The sequence below is a fragment of the Stomoxys calcitrans genome, chromosome 2 (genome assembly GCF_963082655.1).
Source record: "Stomoxys calcitrans chromosome 2, idStoCalc2.1, whole genome shotgun sequence".
Classification (NCBI taxonomy): Eukaryota; Metazoa; Arthropoda; class Insecta; order Diptera; family Muscidae; genus Stomoxys; species Stomoxys calcitrans.
Window position 1 is genome coordinate 108,397,176 of NC_081553.1, and position 24,201 is coordinate 108,421,376.

General features: G+C 40.6%; 2 protein-coding genes across 2 annotated transcripts; one reads left to right on the forward strand and one right to left on the reverse strand.

Annotated features, from left to right (window-relative positions):
• The first annotated feature begins 533 nt into the window (after positions 1-533).
• LOC106093814 (endoplasmin homolog) lies at positions 534-10,067 on the forward strand. Its single transcript, XM_013260975.2, has 5 exons — positions 534-761; positions 883-978; positions 1,251-1,333; positions 7,580-8,853; positions 8,950-10,067. Exons 1-5 carry the CDS (start codon positions 722-724, stop codon positions 9,848-9,850), a joined length of 2,394 nt encoding a protein of 797 aa, XP_013116429.2. The 5' UTR covers positions 534-721; the 3' UTR covers positions 9,851-10,067.
• A 108-nt stretch (positions 10,068-10,175) lies between these two features.
• On the reverse strand, positions 10,176-22,102 carry LOC106093813 (DNA ligase 1). Its single transcript, XM_013260973.2, has 5 exons — positions 21,912-22,102; positions 21,476-21,826; positions 16,822-18,686; positions 10,843-11,059; positions 10,176-10,639 (listed from the first exon to the last, which is right to left on the reverse strand). Exons 1-5 carry the CDS (start codon positions 21,951-21,953, stop codon positions 10,472-10,474), a joined length of 2,643 nt encoding a protein of 880 aa, XP_013116427.2. The 5' UTR covers positions 21,954-22,102; the 3' UTR covers positions 10,176-10,471.
• Between the last annotated feature and the right edge of the window lie 2,099 nt (positions 22,103-24,201).

The following is a 24,201-nucleotide window of genomic DNA, read 5'->3' on the forward strand; positions in this document are numbered from 1 at the left end:
ATGTCTGAAATCCCACGTGATCTGTCAAATACTAATGCATGAAAATCCTAACCTCAAAAAAATCACCCTTTAGTTGTTTGGGTTTTGACAAAGAATAGAGTCAAAAAGAGGATTTTGCAATAATTTAATAGGCATTTACGTTCTAGCGAATGAACTCAGTACTAGACTATAAAGTTGTCACCCGAAGCATGTCGCATATAGCTTAGAGTAAAACATTCCATTCATGAAAGCAACGAGTAATGACTTGGACCAATCAGAATCGTTTGCGTGTGAACAAATGAAACAAAACAACAGCGTTGGACTGATTTGGTTCAAACAAAGAAATATTTATATAAAATCATAAAGATACCCACATTGATTCAACAATTTTACAAATTTATTATTAAAATTTAAAAAGGTATTTCAAATTTCTTTATGAATTTAGCCAAGCAAATCTTTTATTGTGATTAATTTTTATTTGTCTGGTATTTAGTACTTTTTATAGCAACCGTGTGAGCAAAACAATGCAGAAAGTTGACAAGTAACATGAGTTACTTTCTCAGTTCACTTATTATTTGAAATTTGGCGAGGCAAGAACTGTAAAAAAAGGGTGGACACTTAAAACTGAAAAAAACTGCTTTGCAGCAGACGTGGCCAATTTTAAAACAAATTGTGTTTGTTATTAGATTATTAAAAAGTATTAATTGTTAGAAACAAATATAAATAAACATAAGCAGACAATATGAAGTACTTACTCTTAGTGGGATTGTTATTAATTGCCGGTAAGTTAGTACCTAGTGCTAAGCGCTGCTACCATGCATCATTTCATTTAAAATAAACCCAAAAAACCGGTGTGAAAATCGTTAAAATTTGCTAATTCGTTTTATTGTTTTAAATTTGTAGGCTTTGGACAAATAAGGGCCGATGACTCGCAAGAAGAAGTAGCCACCGAAACTGTCGACCTGAACTTGGGATCATTCAAAGAAGCTTCTAGAACCGGTACGTAGAGATTTTGTTACCCCCACCCCCCTAAAAGCAATCTGATATCAACACATGAGTATGTACATATCTGTCCATTGGGCTTAGCAAAGATAACTTCCATTACTTGTTTTGAAATTCCGAGTCTCAGCACCACGTCATACGTACAAGTAATGCATATAATCAATGGGCAGTCAATGTGATAACAAGCTGAAAATGCTTTTGATATCAAACTAATCTTGACAACTAATACGCATTGATTTAATTATGATTTTTGTTATTGTTTTCCACAGATTCCGATGCTGTTCAACGTGAGGAAGAAGCCATTAAGCTGGATGGTCTTAATGTGGCCCAGCTAAAGGAAATACGCGAAAAGGTTTGTAAATTTTTTTTATAATTTGCCATTATTTGCAATGCTTACAAAGAAAGTGAATGTGAAGTATTTTTGTGAGTTACATTCTCTTGTGGAAAGTAGGTCACGCCTTTAATTAAAAGTTCGTGATTTATTTCTGGTAGTTAAAAACTTTATTGACATTCGTTTGGGTTGTGTGTGGTATTCAAGAAGTCAAGGCCGCTTAACTGGCACTTACTTTGTATCTCTGGAATTATTGGCTTGTTGTCCGTTTACCATGGCAGCCGGTTTTAGGTACCGAATTGAGCAAATGGAGCCGCAGTGTACAACACACTGCTACAACAACAACAACAAATAAGGGATATCTTAACTCGTTTATGTCTCCTTTTTTTAAATACATTATGTTCCTATAAATTAAGCATTTGAGAATCGCCTTGGTCCGAAACGAACATTAGAAAAAATATTCAGAGATGACTATGCCCTCCTCATAATATGGGCAACTTCTCAAAAAGTTGACGCCGTTCACCAAGCCATTCGCACACGGCTATAATAAGAGCTCCCTTATCATCGAACATAGGCTTGAATTGCATAGCACTCCACGCCGTTCAGATTCGTCTATAAAAAGGAACTCCCTTATCATTGAGCTTTGACTTGAATCGGATACCACTCTTTGATATATGAGAAGTTTGGCCCTGCTTCTTTATGAATTTTTCGTGAGTGATGTGCAATCGATTTCATATTTTTTACTTAAATTGTGGGCGGAAAACCAGACAGATTAAATTTTATTTGTGGGCGTAAAGAATGTGAATTTCATGATAGGCAACCTTACATTATCTGTCCGACCCAGTATGTTTGCCAATTGCTGAGATCGTTGTTTTTGAAGCAGTGTTTTTACTTTACTTCTTCAGGCCCTAAAGGGACTGAGATTTTACACTACGACTTCTACTGTGGTATCCAAAATTCAGTTGAATTGTGGTCGGACGATAACTTGATATTATAGCTCCAATATCATAGCAATTCTTTCCTTGTTTGCCTAAAAAGAGCCTGGAAAAGAACAAATGCGATCCATGGTGGATGGGGGTATATATGTTTCGGCCCGACCGAATTTAGCACGCTTTAACTTGTTTTTTTTTCGATTGCTTAATATCCAGATACAGAAACTGCGATCGAGAAACGCTAGCTGGGAAGTTGAATAGGTTACGCGTATCAGTTACCCATTAATTGCAAGAAGGATTAGTACGGCCTGCTTAAATCAGGCCTGATAATAGCTCTTCAAGGCCTTCTAACAAAAAGACCGTATGCCTTACCTTGCAACCCAATGATAATGGGCCTCCTTTTTATAGTTGAGTCCGAACGGCGTGCCACAGTGCGACACCTCTTTGGAGAGAAGTTCTACATGGCATAGTACCTCACAAATGTTGCCAGCAATAGGAGGAGAAAACCACCGTTAAATTTTTTTTTTAATTGTCTCGCCAGGATTCGAACCCAGGCGTTCAGCGTCATAGGCGGACATACTAACGTCTGCGCTAAGGTGGCCTCCTGTCACTGTATGTTAAAAAAGATATAAACATGGAATTCGGAGACCAGGCCTCACGGATGTAGAACAAGGAATGATATCAGGCCACGAAGTCCCCGCTTTTTCCAGCTGGGTAGTTGTTCACCGCTCCACTATCACCGTATCCCGCGAATGCTATTAATAACCGCCAGATACGTTGCTTGATGTTTAATAGGATGGTCTCTGCCATAACAGCCCAGAAGAGGCGATGTAGGAGAAGTTTGTCTCCTGATGGGGGTGGTCCACATGAGAATTGAGAATACAGCCCGTCGAAGCTCGTAGAGCCGCAATATTCCACTATGTGCTGCTCAGCTGAAGAGTCTACACCGTCGCTGCGTAGTTTGCCACTGAGGTCACTTTCTATTTTTACTTGTTTTTGTAGTTGTGGCAGTGTGCTGTGATTTGTGCTTACGTCTCCTGGTTTCTGTAATATATCCAGATCATGAGCTCTGCGACTAAGTTGGTGTGCATCCAAGGGGATATAGTCCTAAGACGAGGATGATTGGCAGTCTAGTTAAACATATGCCACCTGTCGTGTGACCTCTAGTTACAATCGGGGCACACATTCAACACCTTACGGTCTTTAGGGGTTGAAGCAATTGAGTCAGAACTACTACTGAAGATTGGCGAGGGAGATTAAGGGGATAACTTCTTCAGGTGCAATGGATGGTGATCGGTCTCCAAAGACTGCGTTCACTCGAAAGTTGTTCACCGCTTATGCTGCTATGTTAGCGTGAATGCTATCTAGGCCTGCTTGAAATCCCGCCTGGCCAACACTCTCCTCAAGCCCCTGTAGATGAGCAAGCCCGTTCCGGTCCATAGGACTGATCGCAGCGGGAACATGAAAGCCATTAGTTATTTATTAAGCCGGCAGTTAATCCTACGGGTCATCCCACTATCCGCAACCTGTGGACGTGCCCGGGTAGTTCTCAGCTGAGCTTGTTGTGATGACTAAAAACACCACACAAATTGGAGCTCAGAGTTCCAACCCGTGGAGTGCTCATAGCCCGTGCCGGGTCAAAATCAGTGTTGCCGTTTTCGGTAGGTTCGTACCAAAATTGGTAGGTTGGTAGGCTAACCTCAATTTTTGGTAGATTTTTCCAACATATAAATACCAAGTTAATTACTGAAAAACCATGGATGTCGAGGAGCCAAGTACTGTTACAAGGCATCTAAATGCTACAAATTTCAGCAAAATGGGCTTAAGTTCTGATATTGACTGTAATTGGTACTTGTGTTAAAGGATCTCTTCCAAATTTGGTAAATTCTGGGTAAGAAATGCGGCTTTTTTGCGTTCAATAACTTCAATCGGAAAACGGGACATCTCCAGCTGCATACAAATATGGCCAGATCGCGGCGAAAATTGGTAGTAAATGTGCACTTCTTGCGCCTTATCCAAACACGGCACAGTTGTTCTTTGAAATCAGGGCAAAAATACGTCTTTTTCTTATCGGGATATCGGTATTAAGGATGCGATATCAAGATATAGGCCACTTTGACAAAGAAGATGGTTGCATAGCTTTTAAGTTTTGTTCGTGTTCTTTGTTACTCTAATGATTATTTTCTTGAAAATTCCCACCAACGGCTGGGCAAAATATCGAATGAATAAATAATCAAATCTGAAGACCTCGAGCTTGATTTCACGAAATTTAAATGGCCACTGTTGAACTTTAGGCTGTAGATTGATTTAAACAAACAGACGGACAGACATGTCTACATCGTATGTAACTATAACGACGATCTACTAGCATGTATACTTTGTAGGGTTCAAAATGTATAATTTGATGATTTTGAAAATTGCCAACCCTTCGGTGATGGGTTTAAAAACCACATTTTTGGCTTGAAGAACATTTGGCAGGTTTGGTGGGAATTTTCTTAAATTTAGGTAGGAAATAATTTTATTGAGTGGCAACACTGGTCCCAATATGTATTTGTAGTTTTTGTTGTTGTTGTAACCACATATTTGCGTGTGGCGGTAGCGATCCTCATCCAGCTCCTATAGGTGATGAAGCCCGTTCTGGTCCATGGGACCGATCGCCACGCCAACCTAATGACAATTGGTTATTAAAAGGCGCCAATAACTCGTTTTGTCATATCGATCATCATAGGCACTAAATTTTTAAGTAAGAGCCGGTGCCGCCCGGTCTATCACTTAGACTTTTCACTAATACCGCTGATTGTCCGCGACAGCAAATTATGTTAATCCATGGGGTACATTCAACTATCAGCATGCAGTGGTCGCGACCGGTAGCTCCTACACAGATCAAAGCTCAAAGATGCAGCTCGTGCGGTGCTCAGGATTATCCCGTACCCTAACTAAATGCATGGTGTTGCCAAGACATGTGACCTCCAGGGATCTTTGCTCTAAGATAGGTTTCTATCAATCTCTACAGTCTTCAGCATAATGGATGACAGACTAATAGAATGAAAATCTCTCGCCTTTGTGTTGTAAGGTTTTTCTGCTTTTTGAATGAAAATGACCTTTTTGTCTCTCTATATACAACATACTGATACAAGAAGAGTATATCACCCTTGTTCTAAAGACATACACATTTAGACTTTTTTATCCATTGTGATTCCACAGTAGTGACATACCAAAGACAAGCAGACGGTTGTATGTACCGGATTGACCTGATGGAGTAATTCATTGGCAAGGGCTGCCGCCTCAGTGTACAACACATTGCTACAAAAACAATCTAAGACAGGCCCGGCACGGGTTAACTATGAGCACCACACATGCTGTAACTTTGAGCTTCGATCTGTGTGGTGTTATTCGCTGCCACGAGAAGCTTAGCTGGTAGCTCAATCAACCGGCACAATTTTTCTATTTTTTTTACCTTTTTCGACTGTAACACAAATAATTACTTAGACTCTCTTTGGTATCTATTAACTTGGATAATAATTGTATTGTCACACTCGCTATTGTTTATTGTTACACCCACAAACAAATCACACAAGAACGAAGCCATGAGCTTTTAATCTGCCTTTCTCCAACTATCATTTTATATTTTCCATAAATGGCTTCAATTGTATCTAGTCCGTTAATGGTTACCTTTTTCCATAGATAGATGTCTTTTTAGTCTGTTGTACTTGTGGTTTTCATTACATTCTGCCATATGGATAACTATTGAATTACATCTAAAAACTTGCACAGTTCATATTACGTCTGGAAAGATGGGTAAAAATCATTTGTGTGGTACTCATCGTTGGTCATGTGGGTACTACAACAACACAACCTGCAGATGTCGCCAGCATTAGAAGGGGTTAACCATTGCTAAAATTTTTTTTATGCTCTCGCTGGGGATTTGAGCCGGGCGTTCAGCACTAAAAGCGTGTATGCTTATATCTGCACTACGTTGAGGAGCCTCACAAACTCAACATAGTCTAGGAATGGTGATATGTCTTTTCTATATTTTGTCTCTCCTTTCTAAAAAACCTCTGAAGAAGATATCAAAGAGATTTTATTTTTAGTTTTTATACCCTCGACCACTGGATGGGGGTATACTAATTTCGTCATTCTGTTTGTAATACCTCGAGATATACATCTAAAACCCCATAATGTATATATTTTTGATCGTCATGACATTTTAAGTTGACCTAGCCATGTTCGTTCGTCCGTCTGTCTGTCGATAACTTTCTAAGGAGTAAAGCTAGGCTCTTGAAATTTTGCACAAATACTTTTTTATTAGTGTAGTTCGGTTGGGATTGTAAATGGGCCAAATCGGTCCATGTTTTGATATAGCAGCAATATAAAACGATCTTGGGTCTTGATATCTTGAGCCTCTAGAGGGCGTAATTATTGTCCGATTTGACTAAAATTTTGCACGTGGTGTTATGGCCTAAATCGGTTCATAACCTGATGTAGCCTGCCATAGAAACCGATCTTGGGTCTTGATTTTAGAGCTTCAACAGGGAGCAATTTTTATCCGATTTGGCTGAAATTTGGCATGAAGTGTTCTGGTATGACTCCCAACAACTGTGCCAAGTATAGTCTAAATAAGTCCATAACTTGATATAGCCACCATATAAACCGATCTCCCGATTAGACTTCTTGAGCCTCTAGAGGCCGCAATTCCTATCGGATTTGGCTGAAATTTAGCATGAAGTGTTTCGTTATGACTTTCAACAACTGTATTAAGTATGGTTGAAATCGGTTGATAACCTGAAATAGCTGCCATATAAACCTATCTTGGGCCATGACTTCTTGAGCTTCTAGAGGGCGCAATTCTTATCCGATTTGGCCGAAATTTTACATGATGTGTTTTATTTTGATTTTCAACAACTTTGTCAAGTATGGTCTAAATCAGTTCATATCCTGATATAGCTGCCATATAAACCGATCTCCCGATTAGACTTCATGGACTTCTAGAGTGCGCAATTCCTATCCAATATGGTTGAAATTTTGCATATGTCGTTTTGGTATGACTTCCAACAACTGTTGCAAGTATGGTCTAAATCGGTATATAGCCTGTATAGCTGCAATATAAACCGACTTCCCACTTTAGACTTGTTGATCCTTTAGAGGGCGCAAGTATTACTCGATTTTCCTGATATTTTGAAAGTGGTGTTTTGTTTGTTGGTGTGGAGGGTATATAAGATTCGGCCCGGCCGAAGGTAGCACGCTTTTACTTGTTTTTAGTTTTTTTTCTCATTTGTATTTAAAAACAAAAATCTAATAATCTTCATCATGTCTGTTTTTATTTTACTTCTTTCAGGCTGAAAAGTTCAATTTCCAAACCGAAGTGAATCGTATGATGAAACTCATTATTAATTCATTGTATCGCAACAAGGAGATATTCTTGCGTGAATTGATTTCGAATGCCTCAGATGCCATCGACAAGATTCGCCTTTTGGCGCTTACCAATAGGGATGAGTTGGAAACGAATCCGGAATTGAACATACGCATTAAGGCCGATAAGGATAACAAAGTCCTGCACATTATGGACAGTGGTATTGGTATGACCCATCAGGATTTGATCAATAATTTGGGAACAATTGCCAAATCGGGCACTGCTGATTTCTTGGCAAAAATGCAGGATCCCTCCAAGGCTGATGGTCAAGATATGAACGATATGATTGGTCAATTTGGTGTGGGTTTCTATTCGGCCTTCTTGGTTGCTGATCGTGTGGTCGTCACTACCAAGCATAACAACGACAAACAGTATGTTTGGGAATCAGATGCCAACAGCTTCAGCATTACCGAAGATCCCCGTGGTGATACCTTGAAACGTGGTTCAATTATCTCCTTGTATTTGAAGGATGAGGCTCAAGATTTCTTGGAGCAGGATACATTGCGTGATTTGATTCGTAAATATTCGCAATTCATTAATTTCCCCATTCGCTTGTGGACCAGCAAAACTGTAGATGAAGAAGTACCCGTAGAGGAGGAAGTCAAAAAAGAGGACGAAACTGAAAAGCCCGCTAGCGACAATGAGGATGATGTGCAAGTCGAGGAAGATACCAATGAAGATGGTGATGATAAACCCAAAACCAAGACAGTCTCGAAAACCGTTTGGGATTGGACTTTGATCAATGACAGCAAACCCATCTGGACACGTAAACCCAATGAAGTTACCGATGAGGAGTACAATGAATTCTACAAGAGTCTAACAAAGGACACCAGTGAACCTCTAACCCATACACACTTCATTGCTGAGGGCGAAGTTACATTCAAGAGTTTGTTGTATATACCCAAAATTCAACCCTCGGAATCGTTCAATCGTTATGGCACCAAATCCGATAACATCAAGTTGTTTGTACGTCGTGTTTTCATCACCGATGAATTCAACGATATGATGCCCAACTATTTGAATTTCATTCGCGGTATTGTGGACTCGGATGATTTGCCTTTGAATGTGTCGCGTGAAACTTTGCAACAGCACAAACTGATTAAGGTCATCAAGAAGAAATTGGTGCGCAAAGTTTTGGATATGATTAAGAAGATCAACAAGGAGCAATACGAGAAATTCTGGAAGGAATATTCAACAAAGTAAGTTGACTAATTTCCCTTGTTGTAAGAACTTTTATAGCTTTCTGCGTGATCAGCAAAATAACATAAATTTGTTGTGTTCTTTTCCATTTTCAGCATTAAACTCGGCATCATGGAAGATCCCAGCAATCGTTCCCGTTTGGCTAAACTCTTGCGCTTCCAGTCATCACATGGCAAAGATGTCACCTCATTGACGGAATATGTTGAACGCATGAAGCCCAAACAACAAAACATTTACTTCATTGCCGGTGCCAATCGTGCTGAAGTTGAGAAATCTCCCTTCGTTGAACGTCTCTTGGCCAAGGGCTATGAAGTTTTGTATCTAGTCGAAGCCGTTGATGAATACTGCATCTCTGCCTTGCCCGAATTCGATGGCAAGAAATTCCAGAATGTCGCCAAGGAAGGTTTCAAACTTAACGAATCCGAAAAGAGCAAAACTAAATTCGAAGAATTGAAGAATACATTCTCACCCTTGGTCAAATGGTTGAATGAAATTGCCCTCAAGGGACAAATCTTAAAGGCTGAAGTGTCCGAGCGTTTAAGCAACTCACCTTGTGCCTTAGTGGCCGGTATGTTCGGCTGGACCGGCAATATGGAACGTTTGGCCATGTCCAATGCCCATCAAAAGTCCGATGATCCTCAGCGTACCTACTATTTGAATCAAAAGAAAACTTTGGAAATCAATCCCAGACATCCTTTGATACGGGAATTGCTCAGGCGAGTCGAGGCCGATGAGGCTGATGAGACAGCCAAGGATATGGCTGTCATGATGTTCCGCACTGCTACTTTGCGTTCCGGCTTTATGTTGCAAGAAACTGCCGACTTTGCCGATACCATTGAGAAAATGATGCGTCAAACACTGGGTGTCTCACTCGATGAACAAATCGATATGGATGACGATGAGGGGGAGGAGGGCTGGGAGAGCAATGAGGAGAACACCTCCACTGCCAGCAATGACAACGAAGAAGATGATGATGCTCAACACGATGAACTCTAAAAACATTCGCAGCATTTTTTTCTCTTTAGTTTCTAGACTGAATTTATAGTTTCCTTTGGAAGACAAGAAGACGGCGTAGCTGTAAACATTTCATTGGAGAGAGCGGGAAAGTTTATGCTTTCCTTGTCACCATTTGCATCTAAATTCAACATGATTAAGTTGTTTTGTTTAGTTTTACAATCATTATTAAGTTAAACATAGCATATCTAATTGTAAATTTTGTATAATTTTTTATTTATTTTCAAGCCATGTTTTTTCTTTAATTTTTTTCGTAAAGAAACTCATGGTTGCATTAGAAAAGAAACAGAAAAACAAAACTCTAAGATATTTTCTATGATAAATATATTTAAAAAAAAATATTTCTATCTTGTGTTTTCAACCTCCCCCTCCTGTCACAAGTTGGCAAACAGTGTGGGGGGATATAATACAAAAATATCTCAACCATTAGCACATGAGGCAACAATCTGTAAAGTATGTGGTAAAAAATATTAGCAAAAATTTTAAATTCAAAATATTTCGAAAGCGCAGCTTTTTTTCTTGCAATTAAAAATATGTAAAGTAAAAGATTTTAAGTGATATGACAACAAAAAACAACATTTCCAATAAGATTTTATAGCCACATCAAAGTTCGCCCAGAAATGAATTTTCGTTTTGGGCCTCTGTGTAGGACATGTAAGCATCTTGATCTTCGATATGTTGTATGGCCTCGGTACGTTTCAAATTGTATCTTTCCATGAAAATGCGCAGTACCCATTCTGGCAGCAGAGCATTGGCATATAGAGTGGCTTGCTAAAAATGTTGAACTATTAGTCAAATTCATAGTGACTTTTGGGTCGATTATGGATTACAATGCAACTTAAGTTGCTTGTAAGTTTTGCTCTGTTTCATTTAATATCGGTGTTTTGAACATTCAGCTGCTGGGATGGGGATGGAATTATTTGTAACAAACTTGCATTGCAATCCTTTATCGACCCATATCTCATTTGACTTACTGTTGTACTATTTATGCTGTTGTATACTTCGGATAATTGTTCCAACATTTTAAATTGTATGTTGCGATCGATCAGACCTATGACAAGACAGTGATTGGCACCTTCATGACTTTTCACATGATCCTTTTTGCAATATTTCTCATAGATCTTATCCAAATCGGGTTTATATACTTCAAATGTGTCCATCAAGTCTTTGAGAGTCATGTCTTTGAGCGATCTGAAAGGGGAAAATATTGTAAATAAAAAGTACATTTTATTTACAACCTCGTGCAGGGCAATCTGCATGAGGTTGTGCATAAAACAGAAGAATCCTTCGATGCCAAAACGTACATCATGGCGGTATGCATTGACATCGATCCAATTATTAGACCAATACCGGGTGGACCCGGTTCTTAGAGACTGGATAAACCATATGCTAAGGAACAGGTGGATGAATTGTGTGTCCCATGAGATAAATATAAGGAAGAAAGTGGCACGCCACAGGGGGGCATTTTATCGCCACTCCTATGGGTGACCACCATAAATGACCTATAACAGATGCTGACTGAGGAGGGATTTGAGCCCGTCTGCTACGCAAACGATGGTATAATATTTTTAAGCGGTAAGGATTCGAACCAGCTATGCAGAAGGGCCGAAAGGGTCTTACATATGGCATACTAGCTGACCGCTGCGCCTTCTTTTACTTTTTATGGAGTAAAATTTTCCTTTGAATATTTATTTTTGACAATTATAGAGCTTTTAGTGAAATACCATGCTACGAAAATAGTATATCGCTTGACTAACAGTTTAACACGGATGGACTGAGAGGACAGAGTGGGCCTGGGACTGACCCAGGACTGAGATCTTTTTAATACTGCCTGACCATAATACGGTCCTGCAGGCGGAGATCCGAGCGATCACAAAATGCGTGAGGTGGTGGTGTGTTAGCGCGAGGACGTCGAGTATGAACATCTTTAAGGACATTAAACAGGCCATAGGGGCAATAACAACCAGGACGGTAAGATCACGAATAGTCCTGCAATGTAAGAAGGAAATCAACGCCTTTTCTGAGGATGGCGAAATCAGCATTGTTTGGGTGCTGGGCCATAACGGTGTAAGGGGGAATGAAAGGGCAGACGATTCGGCGGTGAAGGCCAGAGGACTGCCGTCAATAAATTTGGTTAACCCGAAGCCTTTCGTGTCGACGCAGTCTGAGTTAAGGGCGTGGGCGACGAATTCACATGCAACCCTGTGGATCAGCGAAACGGTAGGACGGCGAACATCCTCTCGGAACACCCAGATCGTGAGAAGTCGAGGCTATTACTTAAAGGAAGTAAGAAGGAGGTCAGTATAGCTTTCGGTATTATAACGGGACACGAGCTCACTTATGTAAAATCGGTGCGGCAAGTGATAGCATGTGTAGGGCATGCGGGGAAAGTGATGAGACGTTGGGGCATTTCCTTTGTCATAGCCCGGCTTTCGCGTCTAACAGATAACGGCAGGTGGGGACTATATACCAGACATGAACCAACTTAAGGCCGTGGCATGGAAAACAATTAAGGATTTTGTAAGTAGCATCGAATTCCTAACATAGATTTTCTTTTTCGAGATTACTTTTATTTTGTATTTATAGCGCTCAACAAGCCGATTACTGGCTCAGGTGTTTTTCAACCTAACCTAACCTAGTATCAGCAGAAGAATATGAGAATATGTATTGGATAGTCATAGCGCAGCCATTGGCACCAGTGCCCCTTCCATTGACCGCTGACATAATGCAAATTTGAACACTCCTTTAAGGTACAGGGGCAAATTTTTCACATATCAATGAGTGCGGTCCGATTCAAGTTTAAGCTCAATGATAAGGGGCCTGCTTTTTATAGTCGAGTCGGAACGGCGTGCCGCAGTGTGACACCTCTTTGTGGAGAAGTTTTTACATGGCAACACTACCAATTGGTATAGTGCCTCACAATTGTCGCCAGCAATGAGAGGGGATACCCACCGCTGAAATGTTTTCCGATGTTCTCGCCTGGATTCGAACTCAGGCGTTCAGCGTCATGGTGGACAGGATAACGTCTATGCTACACTTCCCTCCGCTGACATAATAAGGGAACTAAATTTTGAAATCAATAGGCTGGCGAGCATGAGGAATTTAATGGTTAAAGCCAGGCACGTATTCAGGGGGAAGGGCTATCGGGCCGACCCCTATTCTAAAATTCCTATTTTTTGAATGGTAACGCGTATACGTATTTATTATTGCTTTGTAGTTCAAATATCCTCCTCCACCCAAATGAAATTCTGGCTACGTCCCTGGTTAGAGCATCTGAAGCACTGACTTAAGCACCGGTATTGGCAAGCCATGGTCTACTATTGTTACTCTTTATTCAATAATTTGAGCATTGAAAGCGTAGCAGGCGAGGAGGGCAGGACAACTCGTGGCATCTATGGTGTCTGAGCCGATGAACGACCATCACAATTTAACTGACCAAGTACCTCAAACCGTCTCTGAGCACTCTCATTGTTCCCAAAGTTGTTTTTATAGTGTTTTGTGTTCTATTTTTCGTTCGCTTGGTTCTGTTGAATATCCAGATCCATATATATATGGATCTGGATATTCAACCGAGATCAAGGTGATCTCGGTCTGGCTTGGCAGTTGAACAATTGACTTGTGATCCTAGGTCACAATCGGGACATACATCCTACACGTTGGCATCAATCCTTGTTCTGTAGAAGGTATTGCTCAAACAGCATTTAGTTGTCTTTGCTCGTATGTAGTTCTAGATGTCTGTGTGGGCAGTGTGGTCCCCTTACTGAAGCATGGAAAGGATTTTACAGTCCGATTTAACCTTTTTCACTGGTAGCCAAGACCCTTGAGGAATTACTACTCCGAGCCCCGTTTGAGAATTTTCATTTTCTGAGCATGGATTTTGTACATTGTACAACATGACGACTGCTGAGCATGCCATAACTGCATATTAGCTGTAGTTTCATCCAGGTCAAGCCGAATCATAGGACGGCCCTCATGACTTTGGATCTACGTTTAGTATGTGGAATGTAAGGATAAGAAGTTAAAGCACCGTTCGGTAAAACGGGGAGTTCTTCAAGGAGTTGCAATATTTCCGACATTGTTGTACCTCTGCCTCAACCAGGTCAAGCCGAATCATAGGACGGCCTTCGTGACTCTGGATCTACGTTCATAATGTCGAACGTGAGGATAAGAAGTTGAAGCACCGCTCGGTGAAACGTGGAGTTCCTCAAGGAGGGGTGATATCTCCGGCACTGTTTTACCTCTACCTTACTACCTCAACCTATCCTCTATTCCGTTTCCTCGGGACTACGATCATGGCTTTAGGCTATCGTGATAAGTTAAACATCCACCTCACCGATCATGCAAAAAATTTGAACATATTCTCCACCTATTTTCAGCTACAGTCTTCACTATATGGACAGCACCAGTATCTATTGGAAGCATAACGCATCAGCAATCCAAATCACCATCTTGTGGATAGGCATTTATCATCTACGTCAGGTTGAATCTACATGATCTAGCGCTACAAGAGAGAACCTCTTGTGCAAGCAGATCAAGTGATTCTAAATAGCATTCACGAAAATCGACCAACCGCCACTCATAACACCTGAAGATGTTAACCTCCCTCGGCAAACTACAGAAGATTCTCAGGACTCACATTTTAGTAGCAGACATCCTGGATGTGGATATTTAGACAAATCTAGCAAACGAATTAAGACACAACATACTGTTACAACAACAACAACAACGAAGGGAATGAGAGAGGAATTCTCATAGGTGAGAGCTTTGTCCGGTTAGTCGCTTCAGGCTTCATCCTTAGGGCTATTTGATCAAACAATGAGGGTTTCAATTATTCAAATGCATGAGAAGCGCTGATAAACGATCCACTCCTGGTCGGCCGTCTCGTTCCACTCCACTCTTTGAAGGCCCAGAACACAGAGCAGGCCGCCAGCATTCCCATGCTTCGATGAAACTCTTAGAATGTTACGATCTCACAAGGCCCGACGCCACAGCCTTCAGTGCGATTGTGGCAGTCGCAACGGCAGTGGCTCCAGCTACGAAAATTTGTTGCTGTAGTAGCCGAATATTTCTATGTGGAGGTTGCGATCCTTTTAAAGCTCCTGGAGGTGAGCAGGGCGTTCGGGTCCATAATACCGATGACTGCGGAAACGATGGCCATAGTTGTTTAAAAAAATTTTAAAGCCGGCCACCCGGCCTAGCATTGAGATTCTCCACTCGATACCCCTGAATACCCGCGACCGCAATTGCAGTATACCTAAGGAGCTTGACGAGGATCGCTAACACCACATGCAAATGTGGCTACGACAACAACAACAACCCAGGGAGTATTTCACTATCCGAAACCTGTGAAGCTTGGTTGAGATTCTCATGATACCGATGAACTCCATAAAGGTCGGAGCTGAAAGATTTGGCCTGATTGGCGAAAACTCTCACTGATGAGGGCCAGGCTCGGACTATCTGGTTCCTTTTCTTCTATTTGCATTTTACTGTCTTCTAACGTCCAGGATTGGAATTCTATTTGTTTTCTTCTCTTCTAAGGCACACACAATGGACATTCGATTTCCGTGTGAAGCGACAACTTTTCAAGGTTGCTAACCGCGTGTCCTTCAACCTATCCTCACCTTCCTATCCAATATCACTTTTAAGATCTTGACCTTGTCGAATGTCCTAACCGCGTGTCCTTCAACCTATCCTAACCTTCCTATTCAATATCACTTTTAAGTTTTTGACCTTGTCGAATGTCCACGTGGCACCTCCAACTGACCAATCTTTACTTCCTCCAGATTTGATTTTTTTCTAGTCGAGCTGACTTGAAGAACAAAAAGCAAAATCGGATCCCATATCGATTTATATGGGAGCTGATACATCTCCCATATCGGTTTATATGGGAGCTGTATCAAGCTATAGATCGATTCAGACCATATGGCACACGTATGTTGAAGGCCATGGGAGAAGTCGTTGTACAAAATTTGTTCCAAATCGGATGAGAATTGCTCTCTCTAGGGGCTCATGAAGTCAAGGACCCAAGATCGGCAGATGTATCAGGTTATGTACCGAGGTGCGCCATACTCATCACAGTTTTTGGAAGACATATCAAAACTCCTCATGCACAATTTTAGCCAAATCGGATGAGAATTGCGCCATCTAGCGGCTCAAGAAGTCAAGATCCCAGATCGGTTTATATGACAGCTATATCAGGTTATGGGCCGATTTGGACCATACTTCGCATAAATGTTGGAAGTGATTCCAAAACACCTCGTGCAAAATTACAGCCAAATCGGATAAGAATTGCGACTTCTAAAAGTTCAAGAAGTCAAGACCCCAGATCGGTTTCTATAGCAGCTATATCTGGTTATGAACCGATTTAAGCCATATCTAGCACAGTTATTGGAAGTGATATCAAATACTACGTGCAAAATTTCATTCAAAACGGACGAGAATTGCGCCCTCTAGAGGATCATGAAGTCAAGACCCAAGATCGGTTTATATGGCAGCTATATCAAAACATGGACCGATTTGGCCCATTTACAATCCCAATGGACCTACAAGAAGAAGAAGTATTTGTGTAAAAATTCAAGCGGCTTGCTTTACTCCTTCAATAGTTGGCGTGCTTTCGACAGACAGAGGGACGGACGGACGGACATGGCTTGTTCGACTTAAAATGTCACGACGATGAAGAATATATATACTTTATGGGGTCTTAGACGCATATTTCGAGGTGTTACAAACTGATTGACGAAATTAGTATAACCCCATCCTATGGTGGAGGGTTTAAAAATAAAACATTTATGTTTTTTCTTTTAAGTCGGTTTGTATTCCTGATCCTAATCTACGTAGTCCCTGCTGGCTGTTTACAGTAGTCAACCAAGGGAGCGGCAATAAAACACCACTTGTAATGTGCTGATTGACCGATTCATATAAAATCTTGTATTTGTTGGCATACTTGTACTTACAACTGTTCCACTTCCTTTGGTGCAATGTTGACTTTCTCCAAAGCAGCCTTTAACTTTTCATTATCCTCGCGTTGTTTCTTCGCTTTGGTGCGTATAATTTCCATTTCTTTTTCGGAAAGCATAACAATGTCCATGGGCTGAGGCGAGTCGGATTTTGAACGAGCAGTTTCCTTTCCATCTTTTGATGATTTTAATTTCTTTGATGATTTGTCCTCAAACGATTTAGATGACGACACTCCGGTTTCCCCCTGTGGTTTGCTGTCTTTCTTGCCCAGCCATTTGTTGATGTCAGCCTTTTCTTGTTCACAATCATTGCGTTTACGCTTCTTTTTCGCCGAAGATGATGAAGATGAGGAGAGTAGTATGGATTTGGGTTTATTATTTGATTTGGGTGTTTGGAATGCTGTTGTTGACAACTTATTGCTGGAATTATTATTGGAATCGCTAGCTTTTGGTTTGTTATCCGGCTCATCGTCGTCATCTGTGCCGAAAAGTTCTTTGTTCCGGGGTTTCTTTTGATGGAGGTATTTTTCTTGCTCTTCAATGAAACGTCTGGGTTTTGCGGGAGAACGTTCGGAACGTCTAATAGAGTTTAATGATGATGTGGAAGTTTTATCTTTTCTCGTTGTGGATTCAGTTAAGGGTACTTTTTCATCATCTTTTTTAGCATCCGTTTGTCCTGTGTCTGCTGTGGTTTCCTTTGATTTACGTTTTTCTTCCTTCTTTTTATCTCTATGCCTATTGGATTTATCTTCGCCATCAATTGAGGTTGTGGATTTGGCATCTTTCTTGGAGGACTCTGATTTTTTATTATTTTCAACTACTTCCTCTTTTGATCTACGTTTTTCCTTCTTTCTATCCTTTTCCTTTGGTTTTGTGAACCATTTTTCATAATCTTCTTCACTAGAAGATGAAGGTAACCCTGGGAGGTCTTTTGTCTCTGATTTTGCGTTCACCACTTTACTTTCTTTTGTATCTCTGCCAGTGCTCTCAGTTTTGCTGGACTTTTCCAATATTTCCTCCTTAGATCTACGTTTCTCTTTCTTAGTATCCTTTTCCTTGCTTGGGGCAGACAACTTTTCGAACTCATCTTCACTGGACGACAAAGGTGATGACTTTTTGGTGCTACGTGTCCTAGATTTTAATATAACATCCTCTTTACTCCCTTTATGACTTTTATTTTCCTTTGATTTTTGTCCATCAGTCTTTTTTTCTTTGTCTTTACTGCGGTGGATGAAATCCTCGTTCTCGCTGGAGGATTGAATTTCTTTATCCTCCTTGCGGCGACTGCTGCTGCTCTTGATTTCTTTAAAAGATTTATCACGTTTCTTATTCTTCGGCAGCTTTTTGCGATCCTCATTTGCTTCTTCCTCTTTGTTGATAAACTCCTTAGGCACTTTTGGTTTCTGTTGTTTTGCTGTGTCCTCAATTGGGGTGGGATTATAGGCGGGTGCATCTTCTACAATATCGGGAATATATTCTCCCAGGGCAGCATTGATACGTTGTTTCTCTCGTTTCAGTCTGTACCTGCCCGATTCATTTTCATCATCAGTCTCTTGAATTACTTCGTTAGCAATTGAATCTGGACTATCGCCTATTGGTGCCGCCTTGTATATTGGTACTGTGGCTTCACTTAGGGCCACATTTCCATCTACCAGGGGAGAATACCCATCATCCGCACTTTCAAAGCCCAAAAAATCCAAACCAGGCGTTTTAATTGTATCAGCAATACTGTATTTAGAAGAGGGTTTTTTCTTTGACGGTGTATACGGCTCATATGACAAGGAACCTGTGGTATTATCAAGAGCATTTGTTGTCGCAATGGGTTCATATTCATCTGAAGGTAATGATGGCGTTAGCGGCAGCTGGAACAAAAGAAAGAAAAAAAAAATGTTAATTTCTATGAGATCTTTTAAAAAAAATATTTTTATCCTTGAAGATTCGAGGTTGCTTGTCAACCGCTTTAATAGAAAAGGGTTTTCATCCATAGATGGAAATAAGAGTGTGCAACGATGTGGTGGTCTCTTGTATGTAGTAATCTCTTATACGTAGTGTCTCTTATACGTAGTTACCTTTTATGTGAAGTGATCTCTTATATTGTCTTTTCTAAGTTGCTCGTCCACTACGCAACCTTTTCAATCTTGCTTACCGTGCGGCGCGTTGGAAGGTTGGGAACGTTCAGCCCTTCCCCAAAAAAAGTGGGGTGAACAACCCTGCGAATTACCGGCCAATTACGATATGATCCGCGCCCTCCAGGTTATGGAGAGTATGGTTAACCATCATCTTGTCAGATACTTAGAGTCCAATGGCCTTCTTAGCGACAGACAGTATGGGTTCCGCAGAAATCGTTCTACGGGAGACCTAATGGCATTTTTGTCGGAACGATGGAGTCGCTCTATCCACCAGTTTGGTGAGAGTAAGGTCGTGGCTCTGGATATCTCCAAGGCTTTTGATAGGGTCTGACACGGTGCACTTTTATCACAGCTTGTCCCTTTTGGTGTCGGTAAAAACTTTGTTCGATTTATATCGAGCTTTCTCAGATATCGCACTATACGAGTTGTTGTAGATGGGTTCTCGTCAGATGAGTACACATTGACCGCAGGTGTGCCACAAGGAACTGTCCATTCCCCTTCCCTTTTTCTTATTTTCATTGACAATCTATTGGGTCAGACTTCGAATCCTGTCTACTCATTTGCCGATGACAGTAGTCTGTGTTATTCATATTCATTCGACCATAGGCCCAGTCCTCAAGAAATTGTGGACAGGAGGCGCATTATGGATGAGACGCTCTCCCAGGATTGGGGTCGAATGAACAGAGTAGACTTTAACGCACAGAAGACGCAGTGTTGTTTCTTGTCTCACAAGCGATTCACTGACCCACTTCAATCGTCGATATCTATCGACGGTATAGATATTGAGCCGTCAGATGCTCTTGATGTTCTGGGCATGAAGATACAATGTCCGATGTCCGTTGGTCAAAACACGTATTCTAAGTGTCGAAAGAATCATTCAAGTGTTTGGGTGTTCTTAAGCGGTGCAAGTAATATTTCACCTGTTCTGATCTCAATATCTACACTACCTATATCAGGCCGAGGATGGAATATAAATCTCATATATGGGCAGGAGCTCCAAAATCATCCTTGGAGCTATTTGACCGGGTTCAACGGAGAGTGATGGTGTTAATTGGGGACAGTAGGGTATCCAACTCTATTGCTTCCCTTGAACATCGTCGGAATGTGGGTAGCGTTGTATTGCTCTATGGTTATTTTCATGGCGTGTGTTCCAGGGATATTCGTCTTCTTATCCCTGACATTAGGATGTTCACCAGGAATATAAGACTTGCTAGGAACTCACCCCCGTTTGTAATTGATTGGCCAGTCGAACGAATCATGCATTACCGAGAAAAATCATTTTTCGCACGAACCATTCGTATGTGGAATCGACTTTCGGCTAATGTCTCTCCCACCGATATTGATGTTCAGAAATTTAAGACTAATATCAATAAACACTACTTCCTCTTTCCCCCTTCCAACTCTTAACTTTCCTATTTGCCAACACAATGCACTGCATATATAGGGGACATACCCTGCGTGTTGGTGACGTGAAAAAAGTTGTGGGTAATGAGTTCGTTGTCTGTGGATATTTGGGTGAGTGTGTGTATCACAGACTGTTGATGTGAGGAGTGTAGAATGTCGGCTACTTTTTGGATAATCCTGGCGTGAAAGTTATTGAGCATGGGGCTTCGATCTGACCGAAGCTGAGCTAAGATTGCCCTAGTGCGCCGAGGAAATAGGATTTCCTCTGCTGAGATTATTGCCTTTAGTCTGGCTTACCGTCTCAGTGTGTAGCCGTTTCAGCACCACTGTCAATGCGAAATCTTCGGAATAAAGATTTGGTTGGCTGATCAAAGTTGCCTGAAGTCCAAGGTGATGTGGCGCGGAGGAGGATAACGCATCAGTAGGTGATGGCTGTAATGTTGTTGCTATAGCCACATTTTCATATGGGAACAGGTTGGCCATTGGTTATTTAAAGGCGCCAATAACTCGCCTTGCTATATCGAGCATCATAGGCACTCAGTATTTATACAAGAGCCGGTGCCATGATACGCTCCACTCGATACTGCTTATTGTCCCCGACTGCAGTTGCAGTTACTGGGTATGGGGTATGTCATTATCCGCAGCCTCTGGACGCGCCCGGTAGCTCGCAGGTAAGCTTCCCGTGACAGCGATGAACTCCACATAGATTAGACCTCAAAGTTCCAGCCAGTGTGGTGCTCACAGTTGTTGTTGTTTTAGTAGCAGTGTGTGGCACACTGAGGCAACCCTTGCCGATGAAGGAATTCATCGGGTCATTCCGGTACATACAACCGGCTGCCATGGGATTGGTGCTCACAGTTATCCAGTATGTGTGGTTGTCTACCCATTCGTTGTTAATGGGTTAAAATGTATTATGCATTTGTGAGAGGATCAAGGCCAAAGAAGAGGGAGATGTTAAAAATTTATGTCTGAGCAAAACTTGGTTGTAATAAAATTTTATTTTGTTTCCAAAAGTTTGCTACTGCAAAATCAGTAAAATTTGATTTATAGTATTTCGGTTTGCACTAACAATTTGCCTTTTTAAAACAACCCAAGCCCGATGTATACTTCTTACTTACCTTTGTGGGGACATTCTCCTTATATTCTAATTTACAATCTAAAACTGGGAGAGCATCTGAAGTAGTCAATTCCTCTGCACTATCTGGGTTTTTGACACACTTGTAGAATACTTTTGAAGATAATTTGGATTTGCGTATTTTCACTTCTAAATTTGGTTTAACAATAAATTGGCACAACTTGTCCTCCTCTGAGTCGGAACTTTCATTAGTGTCCCTTATGTCCAACCATGAGCGTAATTCCTTATCAAAGCTAGACCATTGATCTGTTGTAAGGGCTCGGCAGGTGTTATGTGGATCGCGATGTTTCGCTGGCACCACATTAACTCGGCACAGAATTGTTTTATCTTTGTGCTGTGGGCAAAGACCATACGGAGAAGATTTAAGGAAAGAAAGGATATTAAATAATTTATAAATGGCTAATTGTATTCGAACATACCTGATATACAATTAATGTTGTCTCATATCTCAGTAACATCATAACGGCATGAATTTGTAGTGGGGCTTTTTCCAAGAGTTTAATACAAAATATTTTTTTTATTGTTTATTTTATCACTTTCCTCCCATTGCTTTTTAATAAACACAACAATGCAACGTTGCGATACCACCACACAGCTGATTTAAAATGCCGAACTTTTAAGTTTGGCAATGCTGTAGCAATAAAATGCACATACCCATTTCAATGCGTGTTTTTGATATGAGGAGTGTTCAGACTTACCCATGACATAATTACCAGGTAATGTACCGTAAGTAGTTAATTACAATTTTTTTCTCGTAAAGTTTACTATCTGTCAACGAGTTACGGTTGTGTGCATGACATAATTACCAGGTACTATACCGTAAAAAGCTGAGTACAATTTTTTCTCACGAAGTTCACTATCTGTCAACGAGTTCTGGTTGTGTGTGTGTATTATAGTTAAGAATCACAGCACAAAAACCACGAAAAATGCCGGGAACTAGTAACATACACAAAATCAGAGTTGCTCAAATCACTATTTTCGACAGACAGTGCACTCAATATTTTGTTGTTGGGCAACTGCCACTACCTGTAAATGAATATTTGTTGGATTTACCCAGGATGCATTTATAAGGTGAGTAGAATGCAAACAGCTGAGTAGAATTTTGCAAACAGCTGAGTAGAATTTTTTATATACAATATGTTTTGATTTTGCAGTAAATCTAAATGTCAAAGGCTTGATAATACATCTGTGATTTTTTTCTAAAATCTTCGAAATAAATTCTATTTGATCCGATACTACACACATAAACAAAAAACAGTGACGAAAATATAAAACACATTTGAAGAAGGTTTGTTGTAAAACAAAGTTTATTTCTAAAACCACTTTGACATTTCAATTTATGGCATTTACCACTCAAGGTCAATCCCATGCCAGCCGGTTGTACGTACCGGATTGACCCGATGGAGTTCTCCATCGGCAAGGGCTGCCTTCTCAGTGTACAACACACACACACCACTCAAGGTAGTTTCTTTGGGGGGTAGATTTTTGTTATTGTGGTAATGACACTACCTCTTAATTCTACCATGATATTTACCAAAGGATATTTCAAGGCGGATTTAAAAAGGTGGTCTCACGCGAACAGCTGTTAACAGCCGGCTAGGTTTATTGGTATTAAGATGTCAGATTTTTCTTTGTATTCTCTTTGTTGTTGTCTTCTTTCTCGTATATTCTCTGCTCATATTTACACACACGCACTCAAATATCTTTGTTTGTATTGACAAAACATCGATTAGCTTTATGACAAGATGGCGGATTGCTCCATGTGATTTGTAGTTGTTGTATAAATGAGTTCACCTTTAAATGTTTCGCCATGAGGATTCTTAAGCACCATTTACACTGCTCTTTCAATCCGGATTTAATGGCTCGATCATCTGTCTTCCCTTTATAAAATCAGCTGACGAGAGCATTAAATCCTAATTTAAAGAGCAGTGTCATGGCGAAACAATTAAAGGTGGTCTCATTTGTACAACAACCACAAATCATATGGTGTAATCCGCCATCTTGCCATCAAGATGATCGAGGTTTTGCCAACACACACAGAGAATTTGCGCACGTGCGTGTATATGTGTGCGTACATGATTAGAGAATATGCGAGAAAGAAGATAACAACAAAGAGAATACAAACAAAAATCTGACATCTTAATACCGTCAAACCTGGACGGCTGGTAACAGCTGTTCGCGTGAGACCAGCTTTTTAAATCCGCCTTGGAGCAGTAACACCCGGCCAGATGTCAGATTTATGTTTGCATTATCTTTGTGGTTATCTACTTTCTCGTATATTCTCTGCTCATGTACGCACACGTATGCACACACGTGCGCAAATTTCTCTGTGTGTGTTGGCGAAACGTCGATCAGCTTGATGGCTGATTGTGGTTGTTGTACAAATAAGACAGCCTTTAATTGTTTCGTCATGTGACATTATAAAGAATGTTGTAATATTACTTGCCCTAAACAAGAAGTGTAAAGGTCCCCATGAAGTAGTTTTCTTGTCCATATGTGTGCATGCTCCCTTTAAACAACTATTCAAATCATCTCAAGATGTACGTTTAACATTTTGACATTCTTTACAGTTTCCTATTTACGAATGTAGTTCTTGTTATTATTAGTTTTTAAAGTGAATTTTAAGTTTTTATTCAATATTTTTAAATACGAAAAGTAGTGCAAACACTTATTCTGATACCTAGGATAGTGAGAGAAGAGGTTGTGGAA